Here is a 14,401-nt window from a genome sequence, read left to right as displayed (position 1 = left end):
CCACCTGGCACACACATACCATGCCCTCTGCTTGGGTTCCCTTTTCTTTGTATCACTCAACTATTAGCTCTTCCTTGTTCTCTACTTGGTCAGACAAGAGTCACTCCCTGTAGGTTATCTCAAGTACAATCCAGTTATTAATTCCACCAGTTATGTAATCACCTGTCCATCCGCTCCAGGAGACTGTGAGGAAATGAAGGGCAAAAACCAGTCTTACTCATCTTTCTATCCCCAGCTTTCTATCTAATAGTGCTTGATAAAAGAATCAAAATTATAACTGGATGGCAGGATATATACTAGGCCCATTTCTATCAGGCAGCTTGGGCTAAATTATACTGTGGTACCCAACTCAGCCAAATCTCAGTGGCTTATAAAAGTTTTTTTTTTTTCATGCACGCTACTCATCCATCGTGGATTGGCTACATCCCTGCTCCACGTCTTCACTTTAGGATCCAGGTTGAAAGAAAAGCCCCATGAGACCAGCCTCATTACAGCGGGAGAGATTGGTCCCATACTCTGGCTCCTAAGGCTTAATGCTCAGAAGTGGCAGACTTCATTTCTTCTCACATTCCATTGGCTAAAGCAAATCATATGACCCAGCATGAAGCCAATGGGGCAGAGATGTAAAATCCTCCTAAAAGGCTTGAACTTTAATATAATTTACCACATTGCCATCGTACCCAGCTCACCTTTCGATGGGCACAGAAACCTGTAGAACATGTTTCTCAGGCTCTACTGTCAGCTGGCTTCTGGCTGGATTCAGCCAATGGGAAGCCCACATAGGAGACTGGAGAGTGTGACACTGGGAGAAGCCAGAGCATTTGCTCCGCTCCTTATCACAAGGGGCCTCTCCTGCAGAGGCTGTGTTTCCTTCGTGGCTTGCTGGGTTTCTGCTTCTGCTGAGTAGTCCTGGATGCTCTGAATTTAGAATCACATACTCTGATCCAGTCTCCTAATCTGTAGTATGTGACCTGCTCACATGATCCAATTGTTTCACAAATAAAGACTGTCCATGAAAATATGTGCAGAATAAAGTGCTGAACAAATAAGCTGCTTCAGGGTACACAAAGTGAGACAACATGGTGTAGAAGAAAATGAGGCTGGGGATCCTAACTCTTGGGTTCAGGATCTTGCTCTGCCACCAACTGTCACCTTATCCAGGCAACACCACGTGCCCTATTTTCCTCGTCTGGAAATTGGAGATAACGCTGTCGGTGGTTGCAGAGTGGCACAAATAAGAATATCTGTGCAGATGTATATTGTCAAGTGGAAAAAGCTGTACAAATGGTAAATGAATTCACTAGTGATGAGCAGGAAAAAAACTTTATTTCTATCAAATTAAAAAGTATGAATAATCGTCAAGCAAGATAATCAAAATCATCAATAACACAGTTAACAGTTAGGAGAGCATTTACAGTTTAGGTTTAGATACTTTGAATTAATAAGCACATACACCCAAATCAAGAGAGCTGACGGACTTTCACACTGAAAAAAAGCACTGACTCATCGTAAACACACAACTTCTGGGCAAGTCGAGCTGACATTTCACAGGACAGTAAACCAAAGAGACAAGTTGTCATTAGGTTAGAAAATTGATTTGAGCTTGAGAGGAATCACAGTGAAATGCCATTGTAACTCAACAATTCCCCCAGAGAGCTAGCTGTTCATCTCAAAAACAAGAATATATAAAAATCAGTAGTACAAATTCTCATAAAACTAGACAAGCCCTCGCAGCCCTGACACCCTGGAGCTTACATGAAGACTGAATTTTCGTTTTTCTTCCCTTTTCTCTAAATTAAATACAAATCAGTTTTTGTTTAGTACATTTTTGACTCTGTGGCCAAAGTGTTCAAGTGAAGAAAAGAAAAGTTTAATGAAATGGAGTTAGACACACACTAACCCCAGGGAGCATCTAGGTGTACGGTTCCTTTGCCAAGTTTTCAACAGGAAATCTTGTCTTTCGACACTGTACTTCCTGAAATAGCCTGGTTATCACCAGGGAAGGAAGGAATAGCCATGCCATACAAGAGCTTTCTCCCTTTTGGAAATGTTTCACCATCTCCATCTCTTTTTCTTATACACACACTAATCAAATTGGGGACTTCCCTGAAGCATACAGATAATGGCATTTATTTTGGCAAGAATTGTGCAATTTGTTAAAAGAAAGATAAGGTATGGCATTTCTAAACAATTGTAATTATACTACGTCTCAACAGATGCAGGAAGCAGATTTTTCTTCATAGTTGAAATATGGCTTCATGATTTCCCGCCATCTGGGTCTTGCACAGTTGTCGTCTGGAAAACAGACTGGGTCAGTTATAAACGGAAAGGGATGATAACTGACCCCATGACCAGGCCACATTCCCATGCTAAAAGAAGTATCCATTCCTGGGTTCTTCTTCTGACACATCAAATAGACAAGGGAGTTACTAAAAATGGAGGGGAATGGAGAGAAAGCAATTCATACCGTGAACATGACTGCCTTATGAATTGTCTCTCTGGCATAATTAACTGTAGTGAGAAAACATACTGTCTGTTAAATGAAAGATAATAAATGAAATTCATCAGGTAGATACGGCTGCCTCCCGAGCTCCTGTCACCCAGCAGAGTACAGATGAGACATATGCCTTCTAGATATACAGTGTGCACCTACCACTAGAACCCACTGAGTGCCCATTTCCTGTCTCAGCATGAGAGCGCCAAAAGCAGATTCCAGGTGGGAGCAAATATATGGTTTTACCTGTTAATGAGAAGGGAGAGTCAAACTAAAGAAAGGAACCAAAAATGCCCTGTTGAATTTCCTGATTCATCCCTATGGGTACATGAAAACACAAGTTCACGTGAACAGGGTTATTTCAGTGTTTAAATACAAGGCGGCAAGATAATTGAATACTTATTACCTAGAGTAATTGTGGAAGATTTACACAATGCAGGTAACGAGCTTAGCATGAAGTTCCAATAAACAGTAACTAGGAAGAATGCATTTACTGTAACACATTTGGAAATTTGTAATCTTTATGATTTGAGCAAAGACACCCCCCCACCAGCAGGCTGGTAAACTGTTTAGACAAACAGCGAAAGTCAAATATTGAACTTAAACCCTATTTATGGGTTTGCACGGGCATCTTTCTATCTAACATTATCACGTCTCAACAGCATTTTAAGAGGCAGGAAAAGCCAGGGAAGCACCTCTCACCCATGGCTCTTCTTACCTTTTCCCTTCCCTACCAAAGAGAGGGGCACACTCTGAGTGAAGCTGGAACTCATCTGAGCTGGGCTGCCAGAGGGTGACGGGGAGTGACCCTGGGGAAGGAGAAGACAGGAAGCCAATCTCCTCTGGTTTTGCCAGGATTGTGCATGACAAGCAATGCCACCACGTCAGATGGTGGGCAAAGGTGTGAATGTGGCATTCAGAATATCACGTTAATGTGTAATATAATACAGGACGATGGTAGAAAGTCAAGGGTTATCCTGTGTTAGATGCTCAATCACATTGAGAATTCACCTGCTAGGACCTAGGAAGGATGAGTTTATTATCAGGGCCTGGATTGGGAGTGGGAGCAAGGGACTGATTTGTTCTGATCTCAGGCAAAAAAAGTGAGTAGTATCTGGCTAGCTCCCAGGAGCCCAGACCGATGTGCGAGCACCATGGTGGAGTGTGGCTCAAGGGTAAAGGTCCCTGGAGGGGCACAAGAACACAGACCCCAAAGGGTAGGTGAGGAACATGAGCTCACCTCCTCCACAGATTAGCCTGGACCCTACACCAGCCTACTTTGACAGCCTTTCATTTTATTTATAAACAAGTAGTTACAGAGGAGTATCAAGTGCTCAGACTTTCCACTAGCAGCTTCCTTTGCTTAAGCACGGGGGGGGGGGGGGGCGCAAAGCAAAACAAACAGTCTTATTCACAGCTGAATGTCACCCTAGGGAACTCTGCTGTTTTAATGAGAGGCCACTCATAAATACAAGCAAAAGTACACAGGCCCACGCCCTGGGTTGCGTGGGACAGGACACAGCAGGTTAACTAACATTCAGGAGCGAGCTCAGGCTGCAGTCAGGAAAACCTGGGTGTGGTTTACTGACAGCAGGAGCGTGGGGAGGACACTGCCCATCTCTGACCTGGCCTTGCTTCTTTATACAAATGGAATCGTACCTAGCTCATTGGGATGCTTGAAAGATGAAATGAGATGTTTGCCAAGGTCCTGAAACTGCACATATCACTCAGTAGGCCTTTGATAAAGGGTACCTCTTTTGTGTTTGCCTTAGTGTGAAAGGGTATTAACACAGCCACGTTTTCAAGTTCTAAGAAAGTAGGAAGCCTGTCAGGAGAATGGAAAGCAAAATGAATTCAGAGCTGGTTGCAATCACAGATTGTGAGGACAGGTAGGGATCTTAGAGACCATCCAAACTACTCTTTCCGTGTAAGAATGAAGGACCTATGCGTGTGGCAGTAGAAAGAAAACCAAGAAGAGCTGTCCCTTGAATTTTACGTTTGTCAAAATATTTTCAAGAAAACTTGAATTTTTTACAAAATCATTGAGGGACACATTGGTTTGTTGAAAAAAATCAGAAATCGATTTTTTTAGGCCACTGAGCATGAAACAAGCATCATCTTTCAAAGACCACAGAAAAGGTCTTTTATTGGTGTCACCTAGGAAAGGCTCTCTGTGCTGGGCCATCTCAGAAACAGCAAACGTGGTTGAGACATACCGAGTGACCTGATGCTGCTATAACTGTCTATTTTGCTGGAAGGGAGAGAAAAGGCTGGAAGAATAGAGTATGGAACCACGGATCAGACCATTTTCCACTTCCTATAACCTCTCCCCAAAACTCCAAAGGCAATGACGACACTGAAGTCACTCCCAGGAATAGTAAAGGACTCTCCCTGGGGATAATCATGATGCATGAAGAGGGGTATTCATTTTTAAGGCAACAGGAATAGATTTCATTGTCCTTCCCAGAGGAGAGCAAGAATTATACAAGGTGGCCGCCAAGTCTGGAAACCAAGCAAATCCTTAATAAATGGTTTATTGATATTACATTACAAAGGGACAAAATAGTATTATCCATATTTCTAGACTTAATGGCCACCCTATAGAAAGAATCTTTGGAATAGGGAAAAAATAAAGGAAGATTTTGTTTTCTCATAATTGTAAAGCTGTCGTACTTAGTCCAGGCACAGCTAGTGCAACATGTTTCCTCAACCTCCCAGGCTCCATGGCCTTCACCAGCTATTTATAATATGCTTGGGTCAGTCACAGGAGAAACACACTCTCAGCATCAACATTTAGCAGCACTTTCAAAATACAGTTTTTCTGTCTTGAATAAAAAGCTACACTATTCTTTTAGTCCAGTAATTCCCTATGGTCTTATTAAACCTATACATAAGATATTATCTTTTAACACTTCTGTAGGTGAACATTCCTTCTTTTTTTGGAGGATTTCCCAAAGACTCTGAGAATTTTATTTTTCCACAATAAAAGAAAGGAGCAGTGTCCACCCATGAGAGTCTGACCGGCACTTTACGTAGACGCTCTGCATAGGTCAGTTCCTGGTGCGTGAAGTGATTTAACATCGTCCTCTAGCTCTCAGCTCTTAGAAAGGCATTTCAGAGGGATGAAAACAGTAACTATCCATATCACTTACTAGCCTAGGAAGAGAGAAAACAGATGTCAAAAAATACAGTTTAATAAAAATAGCAGAAGCCAAGTCTGTTCAATCCAGGATGTCTGAAAAGGAAAGTCTATGGAATGTGTTTGCAGAAAAGGTGTCACTGCAAACAGGAAAAGTGAATTGTGGACATAGTCCAAGTCAAAGAAGCGACCACTGAGAGCAACTGGCTTCAATCCCGTTGTCACCAAGGGGACACATCCCAGAGAACATGGGACAAAGCCCAGGCGACAGCCCTTGGCATTCTCAGGCCTGCTGGGGCTATGGTTCAACAGCCTTTAGGGAATGGAGAGAACCAGAGACCACCACCATCACTGTAAAAAGGCTACTATGGCAACAACAGGACTGTCAAAAATCAGCTAGAGCTGGGGTTAGACACCGCTGAAGTCCAGCCTGTACTTGCTTTCTTGTGAAGGGCTTGAGACAGGTGCAGAGACATCTTAAACGTGTGTAGGTAACCCTTCTTTTGAAAGGCAGAGAAGAGCCTCTTCATCAACTCTTTCTACTCATTAGTTTTCATATCAGTTCATCATTTAAACTAGAAAAGATGTTGCAAACTAGCTCTGCTAGCTTCTAATTGGGCACAGCACCAATACTACACATACAATTGAAAGAATGACCACATCTTCCTAGTTCTTCCACTGGGCGGGCTCAGTATGCTTCTTTGGACTGAATAGGTGTGATCTTGTTCGAGAAAAGCGTGTAAACATAAGGCCAGATTTTGTTAGTCTCCGTTCCAGAAAATTGGTGGAGCACTCCTCGGCTCCTGAAAAACAGAGTCCAACACAAAAGGCATTTTAGATTTCCTTTTAACATAATATCAGGGTGGATAAAGATCCTGGGTATAATGCAAGCATGATCTCATGGTCTCTATTACACAACGCTACGTGCCAAACAGTCCCTTCAAATGTATTAACACCCCCGCCGCCCCACTGGGGACAGCTAAATAAATCATAGCTTTTGCAATTCTGGCAAACTTGTCATGATGCCACCTTTTCTTCGACATCACTCTTTGGGGACAATCACAAATCTGCCTCACTACACACTTGAAAATCCAATCATTGACAAAATTTGGTGCTGTAAAACCTTTATGACTTGCCATGATCATGAAATACGGATGAATCATAATAATCTGATTAGGAACCTCTGATTGAAAGGCTTGCTCAACTATTTGGGGGCTACAGGTCAGCAAGTGGATCATAGCAGAGGCTGCAAACTGCTGTCCTGAGTGCCGTCTGCATGTGGGTTTGGTTTGGCTTGCATGCTGCTAAAAGTTTTTTAATTTGTTGCCAATATAAAAATTGGGATTTTTTTTTTTTTTTTTTTCCTGCACAGAGAGCCAGATTTCTGCTTCTCTTGAAAAACAGAGCTCACTGGTCATATTGTGCCTGACTGCCCTGTGTTGATAATTGACAGGAGCAGCAGAAGTGGTCATTTGCAACACCTACCTGGCCCTTCCCAGCCATCTGAATTTGCAATCTGCAGCTTACAGTGCTAGCTTTTGTTAAACTCCTAGACACATGTAGGCCAAAAAGTCCCTTCTAATATACTATCCAAATAAGACATGTGGGAAAATGTCAAAATGTAAACAATTATTTCGGCCACTTAAAAAGCAAAATGAAAGTAAGTCTAGGTGCAATTTACTACCAAACAGACAGAGACAATCAGGTCTCAGAGCTTATAAGGTTTTAGCATGAAAGTATGGGGTCTTATCCCCTACAAACAACTGGAGCATTTCATCTGACCTCTGGGGCTGTGCTGGGCCTTTGGGGCTTATCTGGCTGACAGAAACACTACCTACCCTACGTCAGCCCAAGGCCCTGCCCATGAGTCTCCACACCTTGCTTGTGGGCCAGCTGCCATGAAAACGCTGACACACACTCACTTGTATAGTTCGATGACTGGCTTTGCCACATCCTTGTACTGTCGTAGCCTGGCGGCAACTGCTTCAGGTTTATCATCCTCCTGCTGGACTAATGGTTCACCCGTGACATCATCAATCCCCTACAAATACCAGAGAAACCAGTTAATACGGGCAACCGTTGGGCCACTCCACAGGTAAAAACGTTCCTGTGCAAAAGCACGTGTTCACCTTTGATTCCTACCACACAATGAGTTAGGCCTGGGTAACAATGGTGATGGTGAAGGTACTTGAAAAAAACATAGCACTCTTCACAGCATATTCACCTCATTTCACATGAACAGACATTAAACCTTTATGAACTTCTCGCGCCTTTCCAAACATGCTCCAGTGCTATTAATCAATGATACCTTCAACACACAGCTTCAGTCCCAATGCAGCCTCCCCCAACAAGCAACCTTTAAACGATGTCACTCTGGCCCTCGGCATATTTCTAAAACTGAAGCCTGAGTTCTTCATATAGAAAACAAAATGTCTCAAAGAACCAACTGGCATACTCAGGAAAACACTAATCTAGGAGAAGGTGTTTCAGTCCTGTCTCTGCTCAAATTCTATCATGTAGCTTTTCTGAGATTAATCTACTCAGGTTATTTTACTAAATCGAATAGTAAGTTATGTAAGGGTGAATTAAAAGAGGCATGAATCATAGATACACAATAATCAGGAACAAACAATCTGAGAACTGAAAAACTGCAATTGAAAAAAAAGACAAAACAGATTTTCAATGTATTTTAGTCTCCTCAGGAACCATACTTCTAAATAGCAAATTGGATGGATCAGAATTTTGCCTTCCATGTCCATGGTTATTACCGACCACAGGAGATAGTCAAGAGAAATAAATCTGTCAAAAGGCAGGCTAGAGCAGAACCAAAGTCCCAGTCAACTCAATTGAAAAATCAGAAACTGGCTATAAATTTGAAATGCACTAAAATTCCATTACAGCTCAGGGCTTTGGGTACATAACTTACACGTACGATTTATTGGTGAGCCACACAATTATCACATGTGCATCCCATGGCTGTTACCCTGACATAATAGGAGAGATGGGGATGAGAGAGGCTGTTCATCACCCACTCCCCTCTTTTATTTTACTTATGGCTGCAAAGCTCAGAAGCCATCTTCAGGACTTGAGAGGACCATCAAATACAGCTGCTTCCAGAAAGAGCAGAAGGATGCTAGGGCAAGAGCATCGTCTTTCCAGGGAGCTGGGCCACTGCGGCTGGTGGAGTTGGCCCAGACAAGCACTTTCACTGCTGCCTTTGGAAATAGCATAAGTAGCATTATAACTGCAGGTGTTTTTAGGAAACCCCCATCTTTGGAAACCAAGTCGGTGTTAAAGCTTCTCAAACTTTATGAGAATCTTTGCAAAAGCAGGTCTAGGCACACCACAATGTGAAGCATTTGTGCTGGACATCAGTGCATATGCAGAACTCTTTTTATCCCCATTCATTTTTTTTTTTCTTTTTTCCTGTACTAGCTTCTTGGGATGGAAAAGAGGAAAGATCTAATTAAAGGGACTCAAGAACCACTTACATTTTAAAAGGAAGACTTGAAAAGGCATTTAGTGCTCAGCCAAAATGAAAAAAACATTGAAACTTAACTGAACCTATGGCACCCAGGAGCTGGGAAGGCATCCTTAATGGTGGCTGCCAGGTTGCTTTTTAAAAAGACTTAATATTGCATATACGTAATAAAGATGAGAGTACCATTTTTCCCAGATCCCAACCAGCAATCAATGTTATAAACTTTAATTTGCATTCCCTGACTACTAGTGAATGAAAATTTTAAATATTTGCTGGCTAAGTACATTTGCTTTTTTTTTTGAACAGTCTTCATATCTGTTACCCACTTGTCCATGGAAATATTTTGCCTCTTTCTGGTCAGTCTGTGAGAGTATGTTGTACATTCTTACTTGTACATGAGGCGGATTGAAGTCCAGGTTATAGACCCTCCCACTAGGCGGGTGGATCCAACGTCGGCTGAGCCGATCTTTGAGCGTTTCAAATGGAATGTTCAGAGTGATCACTAGATCCAGGTCACAGATTCTGTCCAGGGCTTCCGCCTGCACTAATGTCCTCGGAAAACCTAAATGCCAAAAATAAAACATATCAAATGCAACGCATTTCTCAGTTGCCATTAGTTGTTGAAATATTATCTACCTCCAAAATTGAATATTAGAAGAAAATATGCTACTTTATCATGTGGTTCCAGCATTTGTAATATTCAAAGAGTAAACAGTTACATAATAAAAGGAGAGTGCACGAACTAAAGATTGCTGGACTAGTCCCAGCTCCAGCCTCGGCTCTGCTCTTAACTACCTGTGCGACCTTGGGCAAGGGACAGCACCTCCATGTCCTCTTCTGTTCAAGAAGCAAAGGGTCAGAATTTGTGTCCTTTCTGCTCTAAAACTTTATATTATTCTTAGGTTACTACACGTACATGCAACACACACACACACACACACACACACGTAGGTCTGACAGTTAAGTTCGCAAACTTGTTGCAAGGATGTTGCTAACCTTTTTTGATATCAGAGGGATTATTCATTATGAATTTGTAAGAACTGGACAAACAGTTAACCAAGTTTACTATTTGGAAGTGCTGAAAACGCTACGTGAAAAAGTTAGATGACCTGAACTTTTCGCCAACAACTCATGGCTCTTGCATCACGACAATGCACCAGCTCACATGGCACTGTCTATGAGGGAGTTTTTAGCCAGTAAACAAATAACTGTATTGGAACACCCTCCCTACTCACCTGATCTGGCCCCCAGTGACTTCTTTCTTTACCCGAAGATAAAGGAAATATTGAAAGGAAGACATTTTGATGACTTTCAGGACATCAAGTGTAATATGCCGACAGCGCTGATGGCCATTCCAGAAAAAGAGTTCCCAAATTGCTTTGAAGGGTGGACTAGGCACTGGAGTCAGTGCATAGCTTCCCAGGGGGAGTACTTTGAAGGTGACCATAGTGATATTCAGCAATGAGGTATGCAGCACTTTTTTCTAGGATGAGTTTGCAAACTTAATTGTCCAACCTCGTGTGTGTGTGTGTGTGTGTGTGTGTGTGTGTGTGTGTGTATTCTTTTTAAGAGTCAAAAATAAAGTAGTATCCTTCACTCAGGTTTCAGCTGAGCCTGCACCTTAAGGTGAGCAAAAGTCCACTCTCAAAAAGAAATGGTGCTTTTAAAACTATTTGAATACTGAAAAACTTACAAATTCAGCCTGGTTTTCTACATGTGGGAAAATAAGTATGAAAATTGAAATTTGTGTTCATAGGCATCACTTCCTTTTTTTCTTTAAGCACAAAATCTCAGTAACTTCAGGAGTTAGGGTGACTCCAAATTAAAATATTTTCTCCCACGGATTGACCTGTTTTAAATGTATGTCCATGTGTGGCTGAAGCATCTTTTTCCTCAATAGATCACTTCAGGTTGCCTGCTGTTGAAAACCTTACTGTTTCTAATATCACTTTAAAAAAAAAAAAAAAAAAGTCCTTTAAATTTAGGTAAAAGAGCCAGGTGGATGGAGACCTGGGTAGAAAGTATAATAGAAAGTGCAACATTCAGAAGAGAAATTTTAAATCACTTTAGATAAGGACAACAGCCTATCTCCACCCCTCCATCATGGGAAGTATCAAGATGGCAATGTAAATTCAGGGCCCTAACACACTTAACATTTGAAGGATTCCTTTTCGTACTGCAGGAAGCTCAGTTGTTCAAACATAAATGTCCACGACTGCGCTGCACTCTGTTGAAATCCCAAAGTGGTGTGAATGGCAAGTTGATTTCAGAGTGCTTGTTGAGTTAAATGTGACAAATTCACCCACAGGTTGTCTCTAGGCCCTGCTTCAGGTACCAACTGCTACTAAAAACTCCCTCCAATACACCTTTAAAAGCCTTCCTTGTTGCCGATCCATGAGGCCAGGCCCCTCTCTCCAAACACATCCCTCCCAGGCTCCTCATCTAGCATTTTTCCCCTAAAGAAACAGGCCTCCTTTGCCCTCCTCTCCACACAGCAGGACTCTGGGCTAAGACATGGATGAGATTCCTGATTTTCTTGGGTCCTATGTTTTTCCCAGTTGCAACCCAACTCAACTGTTCCCACAGTTTCACCTTTTTCCTTATCTACACTTCCCTAATTTAGTCTTTTATCCAGTATCAACCGACATGAAGCCCAAAGATAACTTGGGCCACATCAACTTACTTTCAATTCGGCTCTCTGTAGGTCTCACTAACACTTCTGTCTTTGAATGTGTCAAAGATACCTCTACCCCAGGGCCTTTGCACTTGCTGTCCTCTGCCCAGAATGTTCTTCCTGCAGATCTCTGAATATCTGACTATTCATAATTTGGGATATGTACATATATGAAACTTCTCAGTGAGACTACTTGAACTAGTATGTTTAAAATAGCCCATTCTCCTCCCATTTTCTATCTTATTACTCTTTATTTTCCATTTATCACTATAAACAATTTATTAGTATTTATTTATTTTCTATCCCTACCTCACTCCCTGAGAAAAGAGACTTTTGGATGCAACCTTGCATCCAAGGTTGCAAGTCCATCAGAAATTATCCGTTCCCTACACCTTAGAAAATTCAACATGTGGTCTAAGATACAGTGCAAATCTGGGTCACAGTTAAGCATAGAAACCAGAAAAAGCACTTAGGAATTGTATTGCAATGCCACAGAGTACTTTTAAGTCTGTTGAATCCAAAATTTGGGCTTGAATTTGGGTTTTTCCTTTTAATTTTTCTAATAATTTGTTTTTATTGAATCTGACAAAAGGATTGCTCTGCAATGGATTAGAAAAAATTAACACTGACTTTCAGTACAGATGGTTTGTTCTAGGCTTTCCTTGGAGCTTACTTTCTAATTTTTCCATTCAGGTAAACTAACCAATGGCCCTGGTGTGTAACTTTTGATGTTGTGTATTACAGAAGGGATACAAATTAAGTTGCATCTCTTCCCAAAGGGACCTGAGAAAAGAGAGAAGCAAACCTGGGGCACGTTTCAGCTCTATCCTTAAGACAAGATAGAACAAGTTCAAACAGATGTGGAGAAAGGCTTATCTTGCAGGTTATATCTCAGTTCGCTAGCTATCATGTGCCTAACCCAAGGTATGCACATGTGCCCACTAGGCAAAAGGATTGTTCCAACATTACAAGATAGCATCAGAAGAAACTGCTTTCATATTCTCCTAGGTGTCCTCTTGTGATCCATCTTGCATTCAGGCTGGTTTCAACAGAGAAATTGGTATTTCTGATCCTGCCCAGGCTCATGTGCCAACAGCCGCCCAGCCATCCGTCCTCCCACAATGGCTCTGACTAAGCGTCCTCTTCACAAAAAGGCACCCACATGTTGGGAAATTATGCTGGAAAGTATGTTCGTGGTGATTTTCTTTTGCAGTGAGAAGACAGGATTGTTTTCTGCTCTTCTACCATTTCTAATTCTTTTCTAATTGAGCATACAGGATTTTCAGAATGAAAACAAGTGTTGCCTTTAAATAAAGTATCGCTAACTACTCGATTTTTTTTTTTTCAAATCTCAACATAATTTCTGTTAGATCAGGTTATGCCTACTTGACATTTGGGGAAGTGAAAGGTCAAATTGTATTTGCCTGAGATCAAGTATACCATGGAAACCTTAGCCTTAGCCTTGGGGGGGAGCAATGCCTGGCACAGGGGGCAAACATTTAAGTGGAACACTAGGGTAGTTGTCTTCTAGTTTTCCATTCCATGACCATACTTATTTGATCCGTCTGCCTTATTTTAAAATCCCAATTTAATTCCATAAAATCATATGTCTCGGGACGGCCGGATGGCTCAGTTGGTTAGAGCACGAGCTCTGAACAACAGGGTTGCCAGTTCCGACATGGGCCAGTGAGCTGCGCCCTCCACAACTAGATTGAAGACAACGAGCTGCCACTGAGCTGCCAGAGGGGCAGCCGGATGGCTCAGTTGGTTAGAGCCCCGATTCTCAACAACAAGGTTGCTGGTTCAATTCCCACATGGGATGGTGGGCAACTAAAGACTGAAAACGGCGACTGGACTTGGAGCTGAGCTGCGCCCTCCACAACTAGACTGAAGGGTAAGTCTCTGGAGAAACACACTGTCCCCCAGTATTCCCCCAAATGAAAAAAAAAATTATATGACTCTTTTGAGCTCTGTAAACTCAATATGTAACCTTCCTTCTATTATGGAATGGTCTGATTGCTTTAATATCAATTTATTAAGCAACTTCTCTCTTGATTATTAAGTTCAAAAACAAACTGAATTTTAGAATTTGGGCTTTATAGCACCTGGGTGTATTCTTGAGCCCCAAAGATATGACAGCTACCAGACAGATAACAATGTGATGCTATCTGAGTCACCAAGGAGCAAGATTTGGTCCCTCAAGGCTCAATTCAATCTATGGCTACATAGAGTGAAGGGTGGGGAAGGAGTCTCAGAAGAGTTCAGATAAAACCATGCCTCCTTTATCTTTCCCATCAAATACCTTTTTAGTATTACACACACCCTCAACTGCTGTGTTTCCCCGAAAATAAGACCTAGCCAGCCAATCAGCTCTAATGCGTCTTTTGGAGCAAAAATTAATATATGACCCAGTATATTATATTACATTATATTATATTTCCAATCTTATATTACAGTAAAATAAGACCAGGTCTTATATTAATTTTTGCTCCAAAAGACGCAGTAGAGCTGATTATCCAGCTCAGTCTGATTTTCGGGGAAACAGGGTAGAACCTTTTCTCTGCCTCCCTTCCCCCAACAGATCACTATCGCTCAGACTGCGCAGGCTGGAGA

At 41.8% G+C, this 14,401-nt stretch overlaps 1 protein-coding gene across 3 annotated transcripts in view; it reads right to left on the bottom strand.

Annotated features, from left to right (window-relative positions):
• Positions 1 to 1,307: 1,307 nt before the first annotated feature.
• Positions 1,308 to 14,401, bottom strand: part of AK4 (adenylate kinase 4) — a 73,790-nt gene continuing 60,696 nt past the window's right edge. For all 3 annotated transcript variants that reach the window (XM_019731731.2, XM_019731718.2, XM_019731739.2), the window contains 3 exons: positions 9,504 to 9,676; positions 7,556 to 7,674; positions 1,308 to 6,436 (listed from right to left, as the gene is read on the bottom strand). In XM_019731731.2, coding sequence (XP_019587290.1) covers positions 6,322 to 6,436; positions 7,556 to 7,674; positions 9,504 to 9,676 — 407 coding nt within the window. In that variant the 3' untranslated portion in view covers positions 1,308 to 6,321. The remainder of the gene's footprint in view (positions 6,437 to 7,555; positions 7,675 to 9,503; positions 9,677 to 14,401) is intronic.

This window comes from Rhinolophus sinicus, linkage group LG06 (genome assembly GCF_036562045.2).
Source record: "Rhinolophus sinicus isolate RSC01 linkage group LG06, ASM3656204v1, whole genome shotgun sequence".
NCBI classification, from domain to species: Eukaryota; Metazoa; Chordata; class Mammalia; order Chiroptera; family Rhinolophidae; genus Rhinolophus; species Rhinolophus sinicus.
This window is presented reverse-complemented; position numbering and strand designations above follow the sequence as displayed.